This window comes from Pleurodeles waltl, chromosome 1_1 (genome assembly GCF_031143425.1).
Source record: "Pleurodeles waltl isolate 20211129_DDA chromosome 1_1, aPleWal1.hap1.20221129, whole genome shotgun sequence".
Lineage (NCBI taxonomy): Eukaryota > Metazoa > Chordata > Amphibia > Caudata > Salamandridae > Pleurodeles > Pleurodeles waltl.
This window is the reverse complement of record NC_090436.1, coordinates 361,698,563-361,723,678: the sequence shown is the minus strand read 5'-3', so window position 1 is coordinate 361,723,678 and position 25,116 is coordinate 361,698,563. Positions and strand designations below refer to the sequence as shown.

The 25,116-nt window shown below is 42.1% G+C and overlaps 1 protein-coding gene across 1 annotated transcript in view; it reads left to right on the top strand.

Annotated features, from left to right (window-relative positions):
- Positions 1-25,116, top strand: part of ADAMTS6 (ADAM metallopeptidase with thrombospondin type 1 motif 6) — a 1,391,222-nt gene that overhangs the window by 989,143 nt on the left and 376,963 nt on the right. Inside the window, exon 14 of the mRNA XM_069222749.1 lies at positions 3,287-3,350. Within this exon, the coding sequence (XP_069078850.1) occupies positions 3,287-3,350 (64 nt within the window). The remainder of the gene's footprint in view (positions 1-3,286; positions 3,351-25,116) is intronic.

Genomic DNA, 25,116 nt, shown 5'->3' with positions numbered 1-25,116 from the left:
TAAAGTAAGCCGGAGCCAACAAAACGACCCATTTGGAAACAATTCAGCAATATGGTTTCTTATTTGACAAAAAATAGTTTACTTCTGTGCTAATGAATCTTTGCTGAAACAGGCGACTGGAACTGCTATGCAGGGTAGCTTGACCAAATGTGAGTTTCACATTGTAGAACTTATTAATTTTACATTACATATACAGTTTAGCTTGTAGTGTATTTGTGCTACGCAGACACAGATTAATAAAAATGAAAAAAGTATGATATTCATATGTATGCACTTCTTTTCAAGCCCACTGTTTCATGTGTATTCTTATCCTTGGTATATTATTTTGCAGATATATAGATGCATGCATTTCATGATTTTTGATTAGTGTTTTGAAATCATGGATGTTTTAATACAATTACCAGCTAGTTTGTAAGTTGGCTGGTTGTGATACTACTTGAGTAGATGCCACATGTTATACTTCATGATAATTGGTTCCTGGTTGCAAGTCACGAGGCATGTCTCCTATGATTTTGTATGGAAAACACGACAATTGTGGGAGGATTGGAAAAAATATATATTGTAAAATGAAATATTTTATATGATTATCAGGTTACTACATAAAACAATGGACACCTTGTTTGCAGCCACGAGCTTTACCATAGGCAAGCCTTTATACCTGGTATTTATTCTAGTTCAAGCAATGGAAAATAACCAAGAGCACTACTTCCTAAATGTATTAGGGTCTTAAGTGACATCTCAGAATAGAACAAGAACATGGTGTTTCTCATGATATAATTTCAAATAGTGACCCTGCAAAGATCTTTATTAATACTAAGCACATTTTTAAGTGAAAGTGATGATGAAACACTTAGGTGTAATACAACAGCTTTGGGTAATACTGCTAGTAGAAATGCTCCATGCAAACTGTAATCGCTGTGTTTACCACGGATGCCAAAGCTTTTTACATGGAAGTCAGTGGTTCCTATCAGTTATGGTGGCTTCAGGCACAATTCCTTACCTTTCTGGTATCAGTAATCAGCACTTGAGAATAAGTTCACATTCCCGATTCATTGATGAACTTAATGGGCACATGCTGCTTATTTCTAGGTTTTTGGTTGGATGCAGCAAGCAAATGTATTCTTTAAACAGTGTTATTTTAAATGGCTTTGGCAGAGCAGATGTTTCTCCATTAAAAATATCAGTATTTTATATTGTTTGTTCGTGTTATGAAGACAATATTTCATAAAGTGAATTTGTTACTTTATAGCTATGTTCTTCCTCTTTACTGAGACGCCCATATTTAAAATATCCCTGTTTATGCCTATCTGTTTTTTTGGTTGAAAGTTTTTTTTTTTCCTTTGATGTATGCCATCTATTTTATCTGTCCTAAAGTAGTTGAAATTTCTGTCACTGTGTGCAACATTTTTTTCTTTCCTTCTCAGCCATAAGGCTCTTCTGCTTGCTGATATTTTTCCTGTAGATATAGGGCTACAAAACTCCTTCTCACCCTCACAAACATGACACCTAAATCAGCATAGAATTAAATAGAAGGATTAAATTGACCCCACCATAGGATAGCAGCTGACAAAAGTGCGTATGACCGATGACTGAAAACAGATATGGTGATGTGCCTACTTCAACAAAACTGAATACAGGAATTGATCGGCTCAATAGTGTTATTCTGCTATGAATGAACTCCTAGCAGGCCCACTTCCTCTGACCTATTCTATACAGCCCTGTTTTGGAAATAGTCTGCTGAAACACAAAAAGGTTATTTTAATAAATAAAATAACCACAAAACAATGAACTTTATGTAAATGTATGAGCAAGTGTATCTCATTTGAGAAAAGGAGACAGATTCAGTAGTTTACTTTGGTAATTTATATATGGCACTATCCAGCGCAATACCTACAAGAAATCAATTCAAAGAGCTGAATGTTCTCAAAGAGAAGGATAGAGGATCCTTTTCCATTAGTCCTTACTGACAGGTGACTAGTGTATCTGGCTACTAGTATACATTGGCCTAGAACTTTGATTTACTTTACTAACTAAACATAAGATTCTGGACAAAGTACAGTTCTGAAAGAAAGGCAGCCAAGCACCTTTCAAGCCTCTCTTAAGTGATTTCACGATGAGGCCCATTATACTAGAAATTGATGGATTTTGTAATAGCTGCTCTTTTGTCGAAATGATAATGTGAGTACCTTGAACATCCATGAAACTACTGCCATTGCTGGCTGTTGTATTGACAACTGTTATCGCCTTTTTATTGAACACTGTTGCATCACCATTTAATGGTGCCCTTTTGGAAGAAACTCTGAATGGCTCAATTAACAAACCCATTGGAACTAAAGCTTGCTTTGGTATTGAACTGCCGCATAGGCACCATATGACAAATTCTAATTTTCCTCCTGCTGTTGCTTGGCAGTGAGACACAGATTCGTGAGTCGTTGTCATAGGGTGTTCACTTAGATTAATGGCTCTTATTTAATCAGTAGGAGTTGGGTATGCCATCAATCCAAACCTGAAACAAGGCTGAGCCACGAGGAGCAGGGCAACTAAAGATGTTTTAAGAAATCCTGTTGTGAACCTTCCCGAACTTCCCCTTATGTAAGACCTGTTCACATGCTCATCTGCCCTAATTAACAAAACCATGTTTAACTATCAGTTGGAACTCTAGTGTCAAGTCTCAAAAGACGTGCAGCAAAGAAGGTGAGCTCCACAAGAACCCCTTAAAGGCGATCACATTCATAAGGCAACGTAGTACACATGTACTAAAGCAGGCGATGCCCTTTAGCTGAGTAGCAATGGTAAGGACAGTCTTCTTGACCTGCTGCCTCTGTGTGATTTAGAACATCCTGACCTAGTGACTAACCATAGTCATATCTCAGGGGACACCACACAGATATTTACAGAATTAAAATATGTGTATGTTACAACTCGCAGTTCCAATGATGGTTCGTAGTTGTGAAGAGGTTTATGTCACACTTTTCACAGTGACTCGGGTTGGTGATGTAATTAGACTTAGCCATCTGTCCTCTCTTGACTGAGTTCCTTCCTAGGCAGTTATGGGATCAGCCCTCCATACCATAGCTTGAGCATGAATTCACTGTAAGTAAAGGTAGAGGAATTTTGAAATGGGCTGCCTTACATGGTCATTGTTAATTTATAAAACCTGCACGCGTATTACGGTATTATAAAAAAGCATTAGCATGTCTATTCAATGTGTTCGATGTTCCTGCAATTAGTTTGAAATAGGAGATGAACCAGTCACGTTCAAAAACTAAATGAAATCTTTTTTCAGACCTTCAGGTGGAGGAAAGTATTGCCTTGGAGAGAGAAAACGTTACCGCTCATGCAACACAGATGTGAGTAGATCAGCCATGTACATGAATACATACTGTGCACTTATTTTGCATTGTTTTTGCTACAGAAGGCAGGGGGTATTGTTGCCATTTTTATCACTGCGTTTGATTACAGAATTAATATTTAAAGCATAATATGTTCGGTCTGCTTCTTCTTTTTATCTCTCTACTGCCTCTCACTTGTTTCCCACCTCTATTTCCCTCCTAAGCCTTCTACGTCAAATCTCTGTTCCCTTCTCTGTCTCCCTCATTCCTTCGAATTTTCTCTTTCCAGCTCTTCATTGTCTAGCCTCTTCTATCAAGCTCTCTGTTTAGCTTTTTACCTAACTATATTTCCCTTTTACCTTCTGTCTCTACATTCCTTTGCTCTCACTCTCCCAGTTCAGTGCAGTAATTTCAATACAGTTTTCAATTGATGATACTTTATTGGCATGTAGTGAAATTGAGAAAGGTATGCTGCATGGCTCTGGAGAATGTGTACCCTTACCTCAACTTCATCATACCAAGATGTAGATTTGTATTACCCTATCTTAGCACAGACAACAATCGTGTGTATACAGGAGGCATTTTTAGCAACACTGATTGTGACTTAGAGCAAGGTGTTGAAGGGCAGTGTGCACCCCCCTTTTACTGAGCATGCCTACCTGCAGCTCACCAGGCTATAGAAGACTGATGGTGGTGGCAGCAATAACAATTATGGTAGCAAGGCAGACCTTTTTACCAGTCTATGTCAGGGAGAGTTGCATACTTGTCTTTTCCAACTTTTTAAATTTGTTTTGTCAGTCTCCTACTCCTGGGTCCTTTTGATAACCTTGTGAGACGCGGATATTACTTGTGTAATGGTTACTGCTCTGTGAACTGAAATCTTTTTTGTGTTTCCAACCGCCAAGTGTAAGAGGGTTGGACAAAGTTGAGACAGCAAAAGTTGAATGATGGAGCTCATTCAGGAAATTCCAGGGATCCTTTGTAGTGGGTCAGACTGTTGGGAGTAGAAGACAGGAGTGAGAGCGCCACCTTTTGAACCCTAGAAGGGCTACCCCCCACCATTTTACAGATTATTGAGTTAGACAGTCTCCCTTTCATTTGTACCCTTGTTTCAGGCCTCTCCTGGGAGGAAGCATCCCAAACCCCTATCCCCCACCATCCTCCTGCTAGCTCATTGCAACAAAGCCCTTGGCTGGACTAGTCTCAATAGAAAAAACAAAATGGACAGGTATGCCTAAAACAGGTCTCTGAGGTGACTGTTGGAATGCACAATTACTTTCTGAAACTTTGGTATAAAGATGAACATCAACATTCACTCATGGTGCCATCATTTCTCTACTAATGCTGACAGAGAAAGAAGAAGACACTATGTTTCAGATTTGATGAAACTACCCCTAACACTCTATGCCAGATTCAGGACCAAAACAAAAGGGAAACTTCATTTAAGACTTCCAGAAGGGGCTGTCTTGGCCGTTCTTTGAGGGAGAGAGCTTAGGAGTGGCAATGGAGGTGTTTTTGCATGCAAGAAGATGCTGCTGAGAAGAAGAGGGGCCACGAAGAAGCCAGGACAGCACACAGAAAGGTGCTGCACCGCTGTACAAGTGTGAGGCTTGGGTGTCCTGAAGTGTCCTCATGGTTTAATGATGACATGGCACTCTACTCCAGCTGGGTTCTACTATGAAACCCTGCACCAAGAAGTATGAGGTGGTAGAAGAGTCTGGATTGCAATTCTTGGTCCTCCTGTTGGAAGTATAAGAGTGCTGGGTGTCCCCGTGCTGAGAAATGAGTACTGACATATACATCCAGGGTTGGGCACTTAGCTTGGTTGTGTGGTTGGTTTTGTGATGGGGTAGAGGAACAGCACAGGCAGCTGGATGTGCTCAGGCATGAGCACTATGACTCCAATGCAGCCTCTATATCTGTTGCAAGCACTTATTCTGCTTGCCTGGTTCACTACAATGTTGCTGTAGACACAAACAGTGCACATATCAGCTGGGCTGGAGCAAAGACGGTGCCTGCCATGCTCCATGGGTCAGTTGGAGTGGTGCTTCCCTGCAAGATAAACAGAAACGGACTGTAAGGTATTGTCTAATTTGGGAAAACACAGAAGAGTGATTGAACGAAGCATATAAGAGCAGGAAGATAATAATCAAAGGCGTGGCCTAAAGCAAGTTGACTTCTCAAGAGCATATTATTCTGACTCCCCAAGAACACTCATAGAGACTATTTGGGACTGTTTGCCTGATGGGTACCGTTAAAGGCTGTCCTGCAGGCACAGCTTATGCTATGTTCCTGGTAACCACTGCATTTTACTACACTACACAATATAATATGTTGCTTTATTTAATTTGTACAGTATTACATTGTATGTGATTTAGTAAAGGTTTTTTTTTACTTTACAACCCAAACACTAACTGGGTATTGAAATATTAACCTGTATTAATTGATGTGTTTAGTTCTGAGGCTCTAATCTTGCACAGTCTCCATGAGTAAGCCTTATACTGCTCCTCTTTGTTACCTTGAGGGACAAGTGCTAAAGGGTAGCCCTGGGTGAAAGTTTAATTCTGTTGGGATAATCAGAGTAATGTTGAAAACTTTTACTTTTTTGACAGAATTACACAATTACGCCCGTTGACTTCATTATAAGTAATTTGGTCCAAAATACCTACCACAGCAATCACAAACAAACCTAGGGCCTAATTTAGATCCTGGCAGAGGAGAATACTCCATCACAAACGTGATGGATATCCCATTACCGTATTATGATGACCATTATATCCTATTGGAATTGTAATATGGCGGACCGGATATCTGTCACGTTTGTGATGGGGTATTCCATCTGCGGAGATGTAAATGAGGCCCTCAGTGAGCAGCTGCTGGTTGCTATTGTTCGTGTTTTGTTGCATTTAGCACTATTGTCTTAGCTCGAAATGCATTCTTTGGTCCATTTTAGACGTGTGGGTGTATTTTGCACTAAGAAAATAGTGCTAAATACTGGGTTATGCTTCTCGCTTAATTCATCATACTTTTGCTATAATTTTGCAGATACACTCACCCCTAGTTCTCAGCTTTGGCTCAATAGCAAGTTTGAGCCCCATGACACCAGTAGTAAAGGCTCTGATAAATGCAGTCTGAGCCCAGTAACCCCATTCCACTATAGGATTCCTGAATAAATTCCCCCCAAAATTGTTTAGGCAGTTAGTGTTGCCACTATTTATGTTATTTACAGGTATTACAGTAGCTTTACTTATGAAGAGTGAGGCTCTCTTGGTGTCCAAGCTGATAAGTATTCTTCTACTTTGTCTTTCAGATTTAGCTCTCTTGGTGTCCAAGCTGATAGGTTTTCTGCTACTTTGTCTTACATATTTATGTGTTCTTTAATCAAAGTCCATATCTTGTTTATCCAGTATTGGATGTTTCATAAATACACATGCTTGAATCATCCTGTCATCGAAGTGGGAGTCCAATGGTATCCTAAAAAAGCAGTAACTAATAATATCCATAGGCTATAATGCTAGCAAACTTAAACATATAGCCTATCCATTTCCTTTTGAAAATGAACCAAACTTGACCTATGACCAATCAGGTGCCAGCACCCTCTAGAACATCCAGCACCCTCAAGAACATCCCCAAAGAGGCTCCTTCCCTCAGATTTTCTACCGCACGTTGTGTGAAGGGAATCTCCCTGAGCTCTGGTCAGTATTTTCCTGTCAGAACAACTTTCTGTCTCAGAAAATGTCTGATACTTTCAAGAAAGGCCTTTTTCGCCCTTGTAAGACCTGTGGCAAGAAAAGGCTCCATGTGGATGATCCACATAAAGATTGTCTGTACTGCCTGTATCCCAAACATCAGATGAAAGACTGCCAAATGTGCTGCACCATCTCTGCTAAAACTCTGAGAGACAGAGAAGGAAGACTTCTAATATGGTTACAGGGAAAATCCTGTACTTCAGGTGAGGAGAATGACCTAGATCCAAAGCCCATAAAAAGTCTAGATCCTCTGACCCAGGGCAAGCCCAGGAAGGCAGGAAACACCCCAAAGCACACCATAAAGACCCTTCCAAAACCTTAGCAGGGTCAGCCTCCTCTCAGCCATCCTCTCCATGCCGCAAGGAGGAGCTCCTTCACTGTTCTCCTTTCTCAAAGCCATCGACGTCTAAAAAGGTACCACTTAAATGCAAGTCAGCGACGACACTACCGTCGGCGATTGTGACGACGACGACTACCACAGTTACCATCGCCGCCGTCTAGACCCTCGGCGACTATGACAACATCGGTTCTGAAAGCTCCAATCTCATCAGCACGGGTGAGTGAGAAAAAACATTCATCGATGGAGCCATCTGCGAGATCTCCTGAACCGCCAATGACTCAAGAAGTCAACTTCAGAAAAGCCTTGGGTGGCGAGGGCTTTGTTGATGAGGACATTGTCAATGTAAGCACCTTAATCGATCAAGACGCCGTTAAGGACATCACAGGCGACAAGACCGTCAACTGTGATACCATCGAAGAGACCGACTTTGGCGACACCATTGACAAGACAGTCGACGGCAACACCATCAACGAGACCGTCGATGGTAGCCCCACCGACGAGACCATTGTTGTCGACACTATCAACAGCACCACCGTCGTCGACAATTCCATCATCGAAGATGGCACTAGTTCCCACCATTCAAGACAGTGTGGTCCCCATCTCTGTTGGATCGCCTGACCTTCAAGCAACAGTCAAGATCACAACACTTTCCAGGTCTGCCTTACATCCAGCAGATATATACCCTAGTAAAGTAACAACATTATTACCTAGCCACTTACTGGACTGGGAAGAGTCTGAGGGGACGCAGACAGCCCATCACAGTTACCCGTAAAATACCAAGAGGGTGATGATGAGTATGAACAACAATATCAATCCTATTATCCGCATCAAAGGCGTTACTACGAGCCATTGCAGCATCAGCCGAGAGACACAGTACATATGCCTGCTTCTTTAATATAGGAATTACAGTCCATGCTCCAATACTATAAAAGGAGATTTCCAGCTGCAGCTGAAGAGCAGCCGCAACAACCTTCCTCCCCGGCTACACTGAGGAATGTGTCTCCACCTCCGGCAACGTCCAGGTTCACACCTGCGTCAACAATAGCTGTTCCCCTCAGAGAGGACATCTTCTCAGAAGATGAAAGGGAAGAAGTAGAGATTCTTACTCCTCAACATCCTAACAATGAATGGGATGACTATTTAGCCCCTACATCATCATCGCCACCTCCTCACCCACCAGATTCTACTCCAGAGGATATAGGAGGTTTTCATGATCTAATGGATGGGGCCGCTACACGTTTCCACTTACCAACATCTGTCTCGCATTCAGAAAGTTTCCTCCATGATTTTAAAGAGCAGGCAGGAAAATCGGTGAAGGCAATCCCCATCATAGATTTAATCTGGACTGAAGGTCTAAAGATTATGAAAAATCCAGCCACAGTTCCGCCAGTGCCACCTAAACTGGCCAAAAGGATAAGGCTACGGACAACTCTCCAGCCTGTTTAACAGGGCACCCGAAAACAGATTCCGTCATATCTCAGGCTTCCCAAAGACGTTCTCAGAATCCAACTACGCCCATTTCAACTCCACCAGACAAGGAGGGCAGACGTCTGGACAACGTGGGCAAGAGATTTTCATCGATGTCAGCCATTACTGTGCGTGCTGCCAGCACCCTGGCTATTTTAGGTTGCTATGACCGTCAAATGTGGTCTGACATGAATGCTTTCATTGATCTCATCCCAGAAGACAAACAATCTGAGGCCAGAAAGATACTACAGGAAGGGGAGTGCACATCTGCGAAATAATCGGCTGCGCTCTGGACATAACCTCCACGGGCCTCCGACAGTTAGCAGGAGCAGCAGTTTCACGCCACCAAGGATGGTTAAAGGCGACCTCTTTCAGACCCGAGGCCCAATACTGAATATTAGACATGGCCATATATGGCGAAATGCTTTTTGGGAAACACTTAGATGACACCCTACTAGCCATCAAGATGGATACAGAGACTGCTCCTTCTCTGGGTACTCTACAGTAAAAGAAGCAGCCCTTTCGGGGAGTCAGAGGTAGAGGTTTCTCGTTGTTTTATGGTACCTACCATAGAAAATACCATCAGTCACAGTACAGACCAGCTTATCAACAGTCTTATTGACAGCCATCTACAGCATCCTGCTTCAGCAAGGCAGAAGAAGAAAACAGAACCTACAAGCTCAGGATCAAAGCCGTAAACAATGATCTTCATCGGGCGCTGGCTGCAGTTCAATGCTTTCCACAAATCAATCCAGTGGGCGCAAACAACTAAAATTATCAACAGAATTAGGAAAGGATGAATTCAGACAAATGGCTGTTGGATATAGTGACTCAACAGTCATACGCTAGAATTTGTACAGAAACCACCAAAGCACCCTCGTGTGAAATTGCATTCACTTCATCTTCACTTACTAAAGCAAGAAATGTTCCAAATGCTCTTCAAGGGTGCGATAGAAAAGGTCCCTCTTCATCAGAGAGGCCCGGGATTTTATTCTCGGTTCTTTATCATAAGAAAGAAGTCAGGAGAATGGAGGCCAATTCTACACCTCAGACAGCTAGACAAATTTCTGAGAAAACAATCCTGCCGTATGATCACCCTGTTGGATATCCTTCACCTTCTCAACAGCGGAGATTACATGACATCGTTGGATCTCCAAGATGCTTATTTCCAAATACCCATACACTCCAGGCATCGGAGATACCTCCCCTTCACCGTAGCTGGTACCCATTATTAATTCAAGGTTGTCCCGTTTGGATTAAAGTCATCGCCAAGAATTTTCACAAAGTGTCTTGCGCCTGTGGTGGCTACCCTCCACAAGAAAGGCTTTCAAATTTTCCCATATTTGGATGATTGGTTGATAACGGCACCAACTCCGCATCCGACTTCCAAGGCCACCAATGCCTGCCTGTCTAGCCTTATGTCACAGTTTAGATCTGATGGTAAATCAACAAAAATCATCTACTCTTCCAACACGCAAGATGGTCTTTTTTGGGTGCAAAACTTGACACTGACAAAAACAGGGCTTATCTTTCAATAGGAAGACAACAAAAGCTGTCCAACATGGTTTCACTATCTCCAAAACAAAGTCTGTTTGAGTGAGAACATTCAAGTCCCTTCTAGGAAGGATTTCCTCATCAATCAACTTGGTCCATCTGGCAAGACTAAAAATGAGACCATTACAAGAGGAATTGCAACTCCAATGGATCCAGTCTCACGGGTTCTTTGAAGACTTAATCAATATCACACCAAAGATATTGGAGACCCTGCGGTGGTGGTCTCAAACCAGTCATATCTCTCAGGGGTTGAACTTCCTAACTCCAATGCCAGATTTCATAATAACAACGGACGCTTCTCTGGAAGGCTGGGGAGATCATTTGCACTCTCAGAAGAAGATGCACATAAATCTGTTCAAATTAAAAGCGATATCTCTTACTCTGAAAGCATTCTTCCCTCAGATTTCAGGATCCTCAGTGTTGATCCGTACAGACAACACAACAAGCATGTATTACGTCAAAAAAACAGGGAGGAACGCGATCTCTGTCCCTCTCAAGAGAAGCACAATCTCTCTGGGAATGGCTCACTCTCCACAAAATTTCTCTGAGAGCGGAACACATTCTAGGTATCACCAACGCCATAGTGGACTTTCTCAGCAGGATGGATGACAGTTGTCAAGAATAGGAGCTCAATCAGAAGGAAGTAGACAAGATCTTTCAATGCTGGGGATGGCCAACCTTAGATCTCTTTGCCACCAACGAGAACACCAAATGCCAATTTTACGCCAGTCGATTCCCACTCCTGGGGTCGTGGAGGAATGCTCTTTCGATGTGATGGTCTGGGATCTTTGCATACATTTCCCCCCCTTCCCATTGATCCCCAGACTACTCAAGAAGATGAAATCAGAAGGTTGCAGGCTCATACTCATAGCACCGAAGTGGCCCAGACAGTATTAGTACACAGAGCTCATTCTCCTTTCGTTGGCCAATCCCATACGGCTTCCCAGCAAGCACAACCTACTAACGAGGAGACCAGGGCAGTATTTCATCCAGAACCAGCCTCTCTCCAATTGCACGCATGGCTCCTGAGTTCCATGAGTTCCAGGGCATGAACATTGATGAAGAATGCAAAGTAATTCTTTCTAGAGCACGAGCTGGAGTACACACAAGGATTACAGGCTCAAGTGGTGAAGATTTTGCATCTGGTGCCAACAAAACAATATGCATCCATTAAAGGTTCTACCAGAGCAAATTATATCATACCTCCTTGCTCTAGCCAAGATTGGGCTTGGACATGCCTTAGTTAAGGTTCACCTGGCAGCAATATCCTCATAGAGACGCTCTGCAAATGCACCGTCCCTGGGTTCATCCAGACTCATAAAACAATTTATGAAAGGTTTGTTTCACATTTTTCCTCCAGTGCGACCACCTCCTCCTCAATGGCATCTAAACATTGTCCTTTCGCAATTAATGAAAGCGCCGTTCGAGCCCATACACAGAGCAGATCTGAAGTATCTCAGATGGAAACTGGCAACCCTCCTTGCACTTCCAGGCATTTACCACCAAGGAACCCTTCCTTACTTTCTCAGATGACTTTGTTCTTCTAAGAACAAACCCAAAATACATTCCTAAAGTGCCTTCATCTTTTCACCTAAAAGAACCAGTGATATTGAGAACTTTCTTTCCAAATCCATCAACTGTGGACGAAAGAACTCTCCGCACACTGGATATCAAACGATGTTTGAAATTCTGCCTTCAGCAGAACAATTTCCGTAACACAGACCAACTACTAGTCTCTTACAGCCAAGGTCATCAGGGTACAGGAGTTACTAAAGCAACGATAGCCCGATGGATTGCATCCACCATTCAGTTTTGTCATACAGAGGCTGGTAAACCACTAACCAGCTGGCCTAAAGCACACTCTGCAAGAGCAATCTCAACATCAGTTGCTCTGTTTCAAGGCATCGCCTTAGACAAGATATGCCAAGCTGCAATGTGGAAGACTACACAGCATTACTGCCTAGAATATTTTTTTTTGCGCAGCATTACTGTTTAGAATCGGCACAACAAAGCAATTCACTTGTGGGACAGTCGGTTCTAAGGCATCTATTTCATTAAGGTGAGCCTCTTTTGAATGTATGTGTTTAATTTGATATAAATTGCTTCTAACATCTGCCCAATTATTGCCTGACTATGTATTAATTAAAATATATACTCACTCTCACACTCTTAATCTCTCTATCTCGCTTTCAATCTTTCTTTCACTCACATACCCATTCAGAAACTCACTCACCCATTCACAGACCCACTCAGACCTTTGTGCACCACTCACATTTCCAGTCAAACCCTCAAACACCCACTCTCAGACCCATTCCGACACTCAGGCACTCACTCACAGACCCACTGAAACTCTCACACACCCACTCACAGATCCACTGAAACTCTCATGCACTCACTCACAGCCCAGCACACACACTGACCCACCCACTAAAACACTGATGTTTGCACTCTCACAACCTGATAGACACTCTCACAGACACTCTTATCCTCAGATACACCCTCATTGATTTAACTTTCTAGTTTCTCCTAATTGTCACTGGTGTCTATCTGGTCTGTCCTTAGCTGTGTTCTCTTTTTATTGCTTTGTAGTGATTTATAAAACATACTTACCCGTTTTACAGTAATTGTCAGGCTAGATAGTTCAATCTAGTGAACTCTTCATATGGAGTGAAGCCGAATCCTGAATTGTGGGAAGTGCCACTGGGGTACAATAGGAATTTAAGTCTTCTTTTTTCACCTCCAGGGCACTTGATTATTACAGAAGGGTGTGTAGCTTGCACAGCAACTTCTGAATCAAGGAACGTGCCTGTGAACATATTGGTCCTTTGCAATGCCAACGGAGTGCTTCCTCATTTACAGTGTGGGAATACCACCTCTTCACCTAGCAAAGAGACATCTAGAAAGGTAATATGTCCTCCTCTGAGGATGATGTTTGAGAAGGAGTTTGTGGGTCCCGAGCACCCTCCAGGCATCATCCTGTTCCCAGCAAAGGTGCAGGTTCACGCCTGAGCTGGACTGGGGCCAGAAGATTTTTAATGTAATCTCCCACATGGACCCAGTCTACACTGAGCACATCAAAGTACAGTACTTCTGACTGGATGGTTCTCCAGATTAATGGTATAGGGCTCCAGGGGTTCTGTGGTTTCCTCCCTTTTGTATTACAGATTTAGCTTGTTTCTCCAAACGTTTATGAGGACCATGGAGGCCTGTGTTACCTCTTCGGCGTTCTGGTATTATTCTTGCAGGAAGATTTTCTATTCTTTTGCAATCTCGGCAGTTTGAGGATAATCTCATCTCTGGTTATCCCATTCGCACTTTGGTGGGATGGTGTGCATGTGTTTAATGTATTAGGTCCATCATTTCCAACTCAGTATATGACGGTGTGCTTGTAGTTTTACCCTAGATGGCTTGAGAATGGTTTGTCATGTGATTGCATAGTGATTTACATTTCTGCTTAGCTGTGAACTGTTGTGAATTTTCATAGTGGTTAACTCTTGCCCTGCCTTAAACGTATGCACCATCAGTCAGAGCGCGCCGTATTGTGACCAGTTAGTTTGTTTGTTTATAATATGACGGGTGCGTCCGATTGACAAGGATAAAATGAAAATGACCAATTACCGAGCTGCAAGAGGCTACTAATCCCCTGCGTGTGCACTGAGCACTTGGATCTATGGGACCCTGGATTGGCGAACTCCAAATATACCTTGTGCAGAACGCTGCAACTGTGCTAAAAGGATAGTCTCACGAGGATCATGGTGAGCATATGACCTGGAACCTTTGAGGACCGATGCAGGTCATGGACATGATGGCCCATGAGTTCTTTCATAAAAGAAATGTAATCGCCAAACTAGTGAGCAACAACTGAAATGCCTGTAGAATTAATGAATTTTTTGTGGACAACAATTTCCAGAATGCCTCTGAATGGAGAATGGCAGTGCTTAATTTGTGCTTGTTGTTTCCGGTGCGGAGCACTGGCACTTATTTTTGAGGGCCGGCGCTTAGTCTTCTGCCTCAAGCATTTGCTGCGAGCAAAAGACACGTTTGGGAAAGACGGAAGAAGACAAAAATGAAAAAGCGTCACAATGAGAGAAAGCAGAAAGCTGCAGGTGTGCGCTGAAAGGGCAGGGAGTGGCTTTAAATGGATTGAAGAGGTCCAAGATGGCTTCGGGATTACGCTGCCTCAGTATTCCTTGTTCGCACATTTAATTGCAGCAGCCGCGTGTGTAAGAGGAGGGCTTTGGGCACCAACACCTTTTTATTTACAAATTAAAGAAGGGGGAATAAATGTAGCAGCAATTATAAAAAAAATTACTCACCTACCGTGAACAAGGCTGTAAAAGTTGAAAAGAGTTGGTATGGTTTGGCGATATGTTACAGTGTATACACATTAAATGAATTTAAAATTTTAAACTCAAGGGACTGCGGCGTCACTTCTGTTGCAATCACTATTAGTTGGGCTGGTGGTCAAGCCCAAAACGTATACACCAGCGTATATATATATATATATATATATATATATATATATATATATATATATATATATGTGTGTGTGTGTGTGTGTGTGTGTGTCTATATATATATATATATATATATATATTACCTAGTGGCGCTTACCACTAGGTAGTTATTGTTAGGGCGGGCCTAGTTTCTATAGACATAGTGTTTTTTGTTTTGCCAATAACTTTGGTGCCGCTTGACGAATTTTAACAAAATTTTCAAAAGTTATACTTTGGTCAGTTCAGCTGCTGTCTTGAAAGTTTTGGGGTGATCAAGCGGGGACTGAGAAAAAGGGGGGTCTCAAATTGAGTTTTCTCTGTTCATTTTCCATAGGACCATTAGACATGCCTACAGCCCAAACCACTGAACGGAATTACACCAAATTCGGCTCAAAGGCAGATCCTGTTCCGCAGATCACACTTTGTGTGCTCTGGTGCGGATCCATTCAGTAGTTTTTGATGAATTTAAGGCCCCAAAATATTGATATATAGGGACGCAGATCCAGCTGTCCCATGCTGATATCTGATTGGCTGCCAACACTTCAACAAGGAAGTGTTGACAGCCATCTTGAAAAGCCAAAAGAATTGAAAAGGGGCCAGGGTAAAGTCACCCTGACTCCTTAGCCCTGGTGCTGGGGCCCGTGAGGGACCCCGCTAGGGCTAAAAAGCATGTTTTTTAAAAACATCAGAAACAAATGCGGATGGATCCATGGATTTTTCAGAGATTTAAAAAAAAAAGCAGTCTCCCACACTTCCTATTTTTTTGCCCCTGAGTGGGCCAGCTCCCCAGGGCATTTGGGGCTTAATAAAGGAGGGGGATCGCACAGGGCCCCCCTTCTTGGGCTTTAATAAGACCCGAGTACCACCACCTCCCAGGGGCTATTTTGTTATATTTGCTGGGGGGGGTGCCACCTCCCTGGGGCAAAATGCTGTTTGGAGGTGGGGGAGGCCCGTCTGCCTCCCCCACAACCCCAGGGACCACTACCTCACCTCCCCTGGGCTTCAAGTAATTAACAGGCACGGTGCCACGCAGCCCCCTGCTGCCTTGGGGACCTCTATCTCCCCAGGGCTTTTTGAATTAAATAGGGGGGCACCCGGCCCCCCTGTCCCAGGCATCGCCAATGGAACTGCGACGGAGGCCTTGAGGCTCCCCCCACGGTCCCAAGTAGCCTGTGAAGGGCACCATTTTTTTTTAAATGCGAGGAGGTCTTGATGCTCCCCCTGTGGTCCCAGGTAGCCCGTAAAGGGCACAAAATAAAATTTAAAAATCACCAGGGACTGCAGGGTTGGCCTTGAGGCTCCCCCCGAGGTCCCAGATAGCCTATAAAGGGCTAAAAAATACATTTTTTTAAAAATGAAGGTCATAGACCTTACCACTGAGCGTTGAGGGTTCGAGCCCAGGTGTATCCCTGGTCATCTCCCACCTTTCTCTTTTTTTTTTTTAAGTGTAAATGTTAAATGTTTAAGGCCCATACTGAAACATGATCTTACTGTTTTTAATTTACAAATACATTTTTCTTTCCACTTGGTGAAAAAATATTTCATTTTAAGTATATAATCCAGTAAAGCCTAAAAGCTCTCTATGTGTCTCACTCTCTTAATCTCTCTATCTCTTGCTTTCAATCTTTCTCCCACTCAGACACTTGCGCACCCATTCACAGATCCACTCAGACCTTTCTGCACCCACTCACATTTCCAATCAGACCCTCAAACACCCACTCACAGACCCACTCAGACACTTACGCACCCACTCACAGACCCACTGAAACTCTCACCCACCCACTCACAGACCCACTGAAACCCTCATGCACTCACTCACAGACCAGCACACAAACTGAGGCACCCACTAAAATACTGATGTTTGCACTCTCACAACCTGATAGATACTCTCCAGACACTCTTACCCTCAGATGCACCCTCTCACACCTATTCTGTCACCCAGAGAGGCTGCGGCCAACTCCCACCGTGCGCAGCCAAAGGACCGCGCACAGCATGGGTTTAGGTGGTTAGAGGGTTGGCCGCAGGGTCTGTCTGCGGACCTGATCTTGTGGGCAACCTCTGCTGTGCACAGGTGAAGGCTGTGTACGATGCAAGGTTGCATGCTTATAGCGGGTTGGCCTCAGTGGTCAACTTTTGCCACACATGGCCAAAGGCTGTGCGTGGTGGTGGTAAGATTAACGTACAGTCTTGAAAATTACTATACTTTTAAAAATCATGGATATTCACTGGAAAAAAAACATAGGTTAAAGGGATGTTATAGTTAGGAAATAGAATTTAAAAAAACATAGAAATTCACTGAAAAAACAAAGGTTACAGGGACATTATAGTTGGACACACATTTTAAATATACAACACCATAGACATTCACCAGTTATAATTTGGCTGCCAACACTTTAAACCAGGAAGTGTTGGCAGCCACTTTGGAACTCTGTTTGAGCCGAGCCACATAAAAAAAGTGTGAAAAAGAGAAAAGGGGCCTGGGTACGGACACCCTGACCCCCTTAGCTCAGCTGCCAGGGTCGAGCAAAAAAACAATAAAAAAAACAATTTGCCACAAAATTGCGGTCATTGCAAATTTGTGGGAATTTTTTAAAAACAAGAGCTAGCTCCTGGGTGGGCCAGGTTCGGGGGCTATGTTTTTTTTTTCAAATATGCCTCCTCCCTGGGGCAGTATCTGAAGCTTATGTGGGGGGGGGGTCACCTGCCCCCTCCCTCGTAGCCCCAAGGACCACCACCTCACTCGGGGCATAACTGAAATACTATGCGGGGAACCACCACCTCCTCAGGGCATAACATAAATACTATGCGGGGAGCTGCACAGCCCCACGGACCGCCACCTCCTTGGGGCATAACTGAAATACTATGTGAGGAGGCCACGCAGCCCCCTTGTAGCCCCAGGGCTGTCAACCAATTGTATGCGGGTGGCTGCTTGCCCCCCCGCAACCCTGGGGACCACCACCTCCCCGGAGCAAAATGTAAAAAATGGATAGGGAGTCAGTTTCGGACCCCCTCCAGCCTCGGGGACCACCACCTCCTCGGGGCTATGCACATTGAAGGGGGGCCGTGCGGCCCCCCTTGAGTCACCACTGATGGCCGTGGGAACCGCCACCCCAAGGCCCTGCTCATGCTATGTCCCAGGGTGCCCACCTCTGGGACATAGCTGTTTGCTGTAGCAAAAACTCCGGTCCAATGAAGGGAGAGCTGTCAATCAGCTCTTCCTTCATTGGAGAGGAGTTTCCTCTGTTTTACTGCCTGCCTGCAAAGATGCCAAGCCCCTTAGGGGTTGGGTGGCTGTAGGAGTAGGGTGCAGGCCTAGCCATAGGCCAGGTTCTATGGCCAACTGTGGCCTCGCACGGCCGAAGGCCGTGCACGGTGGTGGTTGGATTCACGTATAATAATAAAAATTACTTTACATTAAAAAAACACAGAACTTCATTGGAAAAAACAAATTTTACAGGAACATTATAGTTAGGAAATTCAGCAGTTATAATAAGAGTTCTTTCAGGGAACTATAACTCGAGTTGGGGAAGCACAAAGATGATACAACAGTGAAAGACCTACTAGTTAACATGGAGAAGAACCTAAGTGAATATAAGGAGCAAATAATGGAAAGAAAATACCATAAGTTCACCAGGGACAGGCTTGATTATCAATATGGTCGTATTTATACTTTCGCTAAGAAATTTGACCAACTAAGGATAAAAGAGAAAATGGACAATCCTCTCAATGACAAAGTTAGCAAAAGTGGAGGAAATTCAGATGCAGGCACCAGAGCGGATAAGACACCTATTGAACATCTGAATTTTCAGAAGGAACTACGTCTACCCCAGATGACTAAGCAACAGGGAGGAGGAATGCACAGAAATCACAGAAGAGACAGTGCAGGACAAGGAGGGGCAAAAGAAATAAAAAGGGGGAGAGGTATAGAGAGGAAATAAGGACTCTATTGAGGGACACTCACTATAGACCCCAAGTTTATGAACAGATAACACCTTTGGTTATCAACCTCTCAAAGATACTACTAACCCCCAACCAAGAAACAATTTTAAATTTGGGACTCACATTCGGCCCGACGGTACCTCCAGACTTCACTGATGTAAGAATTGATATTAATAAAAGCTACATAAATATTTTCAAATAAGACCAAAGAAACTTACACCCATCCACGGCATGGGGCAAAGTACCTCTGGTTTTCACATAAATTATGTTCATAAATTGTTGGAAATCTGCAATCTAGCTGATGATGCTGTGCCACTTCAAAATGAAAACAGAAAGGAGATCTTAAATGTGAGGGGAAAATTAATAATGAGGCATTGATACAGGAACAAATTGAGAGTACTGCTTTGAATGAAATGGGATTTATCCACATGCCACCATACAAAGTGAATGCAAATTGAAATCCAAATACAGTCCTCAGTTACCACCAAGCAATAAAATTGATCTCTTCTATGAACTAGTTGTGGATGACCTTAATAGATTAAGGAAGAAGTGGCCCAATAAGAAGAAAAATTGGAATTTTACTGCAAAAGATTGGCAAGACATCAATATGTTAAAAATCTCTCCTTAATTATAAAACCATATGACAAGCGGGGGACATACTATTAATGGACAGAAGTGCCTACCTAATGGAAGATAAGCGCCAGTTGAGCAACACAGCACATTAGTGTCTCCCCATAATCCAAAGAGAACAATGGAAAAGGAGTTTCATCAGAAACTGGCAAGTTGGCATGAAAAGGATCTTTTAGACTGGGATGAGTACCAGTACCTATGAACTGAACTTTGAAGGTTGCCACCATTTAGTTCCTCCCTACAATCCACAGGCACTCAAAAAATACCCGAGGGTAGACCCATTGTCAGCTCCTTGGGGTCTCTAATAGAGAACTACTCTAGTTATTTCGATCTGTTCCTTTAACCCTATATTACTGGCCTACCGTCCTATCTCAAGAACTCTACTGATTTTCTGAAAAAAAAACTGGACGGAATCCCCTGGAAATCAGAGTATACCATAATAACACTTGATGTGGTATTCCTCTTTACATCGATCAGTCAGAAGATGGCATTAGGGCTTTCGAATATTTTTTAAGAGACAGACCAACTGAATACTTGGAACACACGGTGATGGTGGTAGACATGCTGAGAACCTGTTTGACACACAGTATGTTTGTATTAAATTATCAGTACTTTCTCCAACAATAGAGCATGGCTATGGGGACCTCCTTTGCCCCCACCTACGCAAACTTTGGTGGGAGAAGGAGGTATCTTGAGCTGACAATAATGATATGTACATGGAGAATGTTCTACTCTGGTCCCGATAGATGATTTGATTATCCTGTGGAAGGGAGAATGATAAACTCTGGAGGAATTCATTGAAAGGCTTAATTGCAACAATGTGAATATCCAATTAACAGCAACAGTCAGTAAGACACATTGTGAGTTCCTCGATATGAAGCTCAACCTTGAGGATGACAAGTTAGGGGCAACCATACACAGGAAAGCCACAGCCACAAACTCAATTTTGCATACTAATAGTGGCCATCCTGCAGTTCTGAAATGGAGCATCCCTTATGGCCAAATGTTGAGAGCAAAAAGACTCTGCTCCACTTATGAAGAATTTGAAATGGAGGCATCAAAAATGATTGGAAGATTCATTTGAGGATATCCAGTTAATGTAGTGAATGATGCCAAGGAGAGGACCAGCATGAGAACTAGGGAACAAATGCTATAGAAAACGAGGAGAAATATGACCAAAAACAAGGGTGAGGTAAAAAGCCAAAAGTACCCTACAAAAAAATGAAAAAATGGCATATCTTGTCAAGGAAAGTCATTGATGACGGCCCCTAGATAACATCTAAAAAACTAAATCATTTAACGAGATCCTGACACTAAGCTACCTGAAACCTATAAAAGAGGGCAGCTGGTTGACTAACATAATGGATGGATTCGTAAGATGTAATTCCTGTAAGGCCTGTCAACACGGACTGAACCAAAAAGCATATCGGACATGTGAAGGCAGTGTCATCTCAATATGAGACAGGATAACATGTGGCACTGATCACATTGTATACATGTTATAGTGTGATTGCAATAAACTACATTGGAAGCACAATCAACAGGTTTAAAGTTAGTCATTTTGAAAAGTGCAATGATCGCTCTCTGTTTGGGTTTAAATGCTACAGACTGAAATGTGAAGGCACCAGGAGGTGACAGAGAAAAGGAGTTAAAGAGGGAGGAGTCGAGACTGATTGTGATGCTGAGCACTGAGGTCCCATGGGGCCACAATGTGGATGCAGAATTGCATGTACATGTATGAGATTTGAACAATATGGGCACATGTGGAAACACATCAATAACTTTAGATTGGCCGTGGTCACCCCATATCAACCCAGGGGATAAAGCAATCATGGAAATGACTAACTCAAATAAGAACTGGTTGACTGTTTGATACTGCCTGGCTGAAATTAAGATAGGAATACAGTCTGAATGTGTGTACGTCTAACATAATTCTGGGGACATTTGCACAAAGGCTGGCTGTGTATATAAATGGAGGATGTGTTACCTTACTGTCTTTTTTCACACTCGTTCTTATAAGGACCACCTAATATTTGCACTTTAACAATGACTACCTCAGAGTTTAACAACGATTATGTGAGATGATTGGATGTGAGGCCCAATGTAGTAGCATCTACCAGGTTAGCAATGTAAATTTAGGCAATTAGATGAAGATAGATCCAATAATCAAAAGGCACTTAAGAATATATTATGACATGTTAACAGTAGGAATGAGTAACCAGAGTATTACAATGCATTTGCAATTTAACATAGATAAATCCTATATGCCCCAATGGATGGGATCACATGGGGCACCCTTGGAATGGATGAATTAGGAGGATGCGGGGTAAGAACTCAGGGGGTCTCTGTTTTGTCCTATGGTGCAGGCTACACTATTAAGCTGTAATGAACAACATAACAACATAGGAAGCCCTAGATATGGAAAGTAATATGAATAGTTTCCATGGATTGAAGTTAGGTGGCTGGATAAATTGGAATTTCAGCCATAATATATTGGAGCATATATCATTTTATCTGAACCATCGAAATGAGTAGCTAGGAATAATGTATTGCACTTACACTTTGGCATGTGTCACTTTCACATACATACTAGTGTATGAAATCATAGGCGATGATGACGTTGCCGAGCAGCGAGAAATAATATAATGCACTTGCACTCTGGCATGTGTCACTTTCACATGTACACACTAGTGTGTGAAATCATAGAAGATGGTGCCGTTGGAATGATTGAATACAATGAATGAATAATAGGAACATCAATCTGCCCATGCAATACAGCAATTAATTGTGTTCGATGGATGATGTGCAATATATGAAATTAGATGAATATGATATTAAAAAAGGTGAAAAGAACAATACATGAAAGGATGTCCCAGGGAACAAGCAAATAATGATGCATAGTGTATAGTGTTTATAAATATATTAAAAGCAGTGTATATTCAATTTTTTTTATGTATAATTACATCAGTAATGTTATAACTATAATCAAAATGAAATCATTACGATTCACGTTTAAAATGCACCATCAAGTAATGAGAATGTGAACTGTCATGGTGGTGAAATCAGGTCACCACAGTATGAAATCAATCGTTCTAGTGTTTAACTGGCCAATGAAATGGGAAAAGGACAACAAGAGTAAAGGGAAACATTGTACGCCATGATGGTTGTATAGGCCCAGTATAAGGTGAGATGCCAAAATGCTTCAGCTGTCGAACGTTATCTTTTGTGTCTTTTGCGCACTTTATATATATATATATATATAAGTTCACAGTGCTTACAGGTGTCACTCTGGACCCTACTTTTCACAGAGAACCCACTATATAGAAAAAAACATAAAGGTTGCAGCTTTGTTATAGCTAGGTAATATAGTTGACCAAAATCTTATATTTTAAAAATGAAAAACAACTGAAGCTTCACACCCAACAAACTTCCACAGTCTGTAGTTAGTGAGTTCTCTGTGAAACGTAGGGTCCAGAGTGACACCTGTAAGCACTGTGAGCTTACTTATAGCTGCTAAGGTGTATCACTGGAGTGGCCTCCTCATAAAGATGAGTATTTAGCGTGGGATATGCTCATAGTAGAGCTTTGGCAGGTCAGCTAACGTGTCGGTGTGTAGAAAGAGTGTTGTCTATATAAAGAGCTGTGCACTGATGGAATTTTGTGTATTCCATGACCTTGTTCAATTTGTAGGGCGTGGTTTTATTTTGCATTATATTATTGAATGATTATGGATTGCATCACTGACTACATCATTTAACTCGAGTGACTATTCCTTAAATGTATTCTTACATGTATATAAAATTATTAACACAGTATATACTAGTGATTAGTATTTCCTTCTATAACATTATTGACTTCCTGAAAACAACTGTGAGACAGGAGGACGTATTTGTCTGTGCAGAGTTAGACATATCAATTTGAGGGTGAAAAGGAATTGCCCCTTTTAAAGGTTTGGTATGTTCACATTGAATATTTAGTTGAGTCACCCCTTAGCTGTGTGGATGTATTGAAGTCATTGAAATCAACTGTTTGTAAGAGGAACATTTATGTTATATGGAATTCTTAAAATAATGGTGTTCTCTGTTCGAAGGTAGAAGATATTTTTAGAGACTGCTGTGCAGTGTGAAGGCTGTGCTTGGTGGTGTATGAAGAGATGGTTATCTTGGGATGTGAAACATATTTCCAGAAAGCTACTTGTGCATTGTTAGATATGGTGTGTTGTAGACCTCTCTACTGGTATTTTGGTATCAGGTGAAAGCTGTTAGTAGTCTGTTGCGTGGAGGCATGGCTCTGTTCACTGTGTTGACTGTACATCAAAATAAGTGTGCATAGTACATGCTGTATCAATTGTTCATTTGTACTACAGCCTCTGTTGAATGAAATGAATGTGTGTTTTGGTGTAGTGAAGCAGTGGTGTCTTTGCTGCATTCTGTTACTATACCAGTGTCGGATTGTAGTAGCATTTTACAGCAATCTCTGCTTACAGCTTAGTGGGTTGCAATGGTTGTGCAGAGTCAGAAAGCAAACTTGCACCTTTATTGACTTCTCTGTATTGGACTACATTTGTGTTTTCCTGTCTGTGTTGACAGGCTAAGCTCTGTGCTTTAATTGTGTTATTTCTAAAACGTAGTAGTCCTGCAAATTCATGTTTAGGAGCACAATGTCATCAATGATGTAATCAGTTATGTCATTTGAGCTGTCATCAATGATGTAATCAGTGCTGCCATTGAACATGTCATAAGTGATGTAATATGTGAAGTCATAATCAGTGTATGGTGGAGTGCAAGTTATAGTTAGCTCAGTAAGCTATAACTGGTGAATTTCAGTGGTTTTTCCATCTTTAAAACATAAGGGTTTATATCAAATATATTAACTAGCGTAACAATCCTGCAATCTTTTGTTTTTTTCATTGAATTTCTTTGTTTTTTTAATCTTTTAAGATATAAACTTACTTAAAACTTAGACCTAACCATAACAACTTGTTTACCTTTAGGTTTTATCAATATTATTATTTTTTCCAAATACATTTTAATGCAATAGGGACTATATACAGAAGGAGGTACTGGCTAAAGTTGTGGAGTGCTCTCTGTGCCACAAAAAGCCTAGAGACGCAGCTAAGAAGTACTCACATCGGACGTTGATAAAACCTTTATGGACCATACACCCCCATTAGCTTGCAAGAGCAGAAATATAAAGAGATGCTGTCCTGGCTTCCACTTCCTCATCTGTACCAACTTTGTCACTTAGTGACTCAGTGCCCAGCCATCTCACCCAAGCACTACCACCTCAGCTTCCTCAGCTTCAAAAGATGGCAACATTTTGTACTATTTGCAACAATATCGTCAGCATCGGAGAGCAGTTTATATCCACTTTTATAAAAGGCGTGGTAGACCACAAATGCTATTTTTTTTAAGTTCTGCATCTCAGGTCTGAAGCCCTGTATATGTACACCTGTTATTGAAAAGCAATAAAAATCACCAAAAACTTACAAAAAATCAGAAGAGGTTATTTTTATATCTGCCTATACTGGTTAAACAATAGAAAACCCCCTAACAATATTATGTTTTGTCTCGAGTCTTTCTTCTCCACTGATTTCATTTGTACTTTCA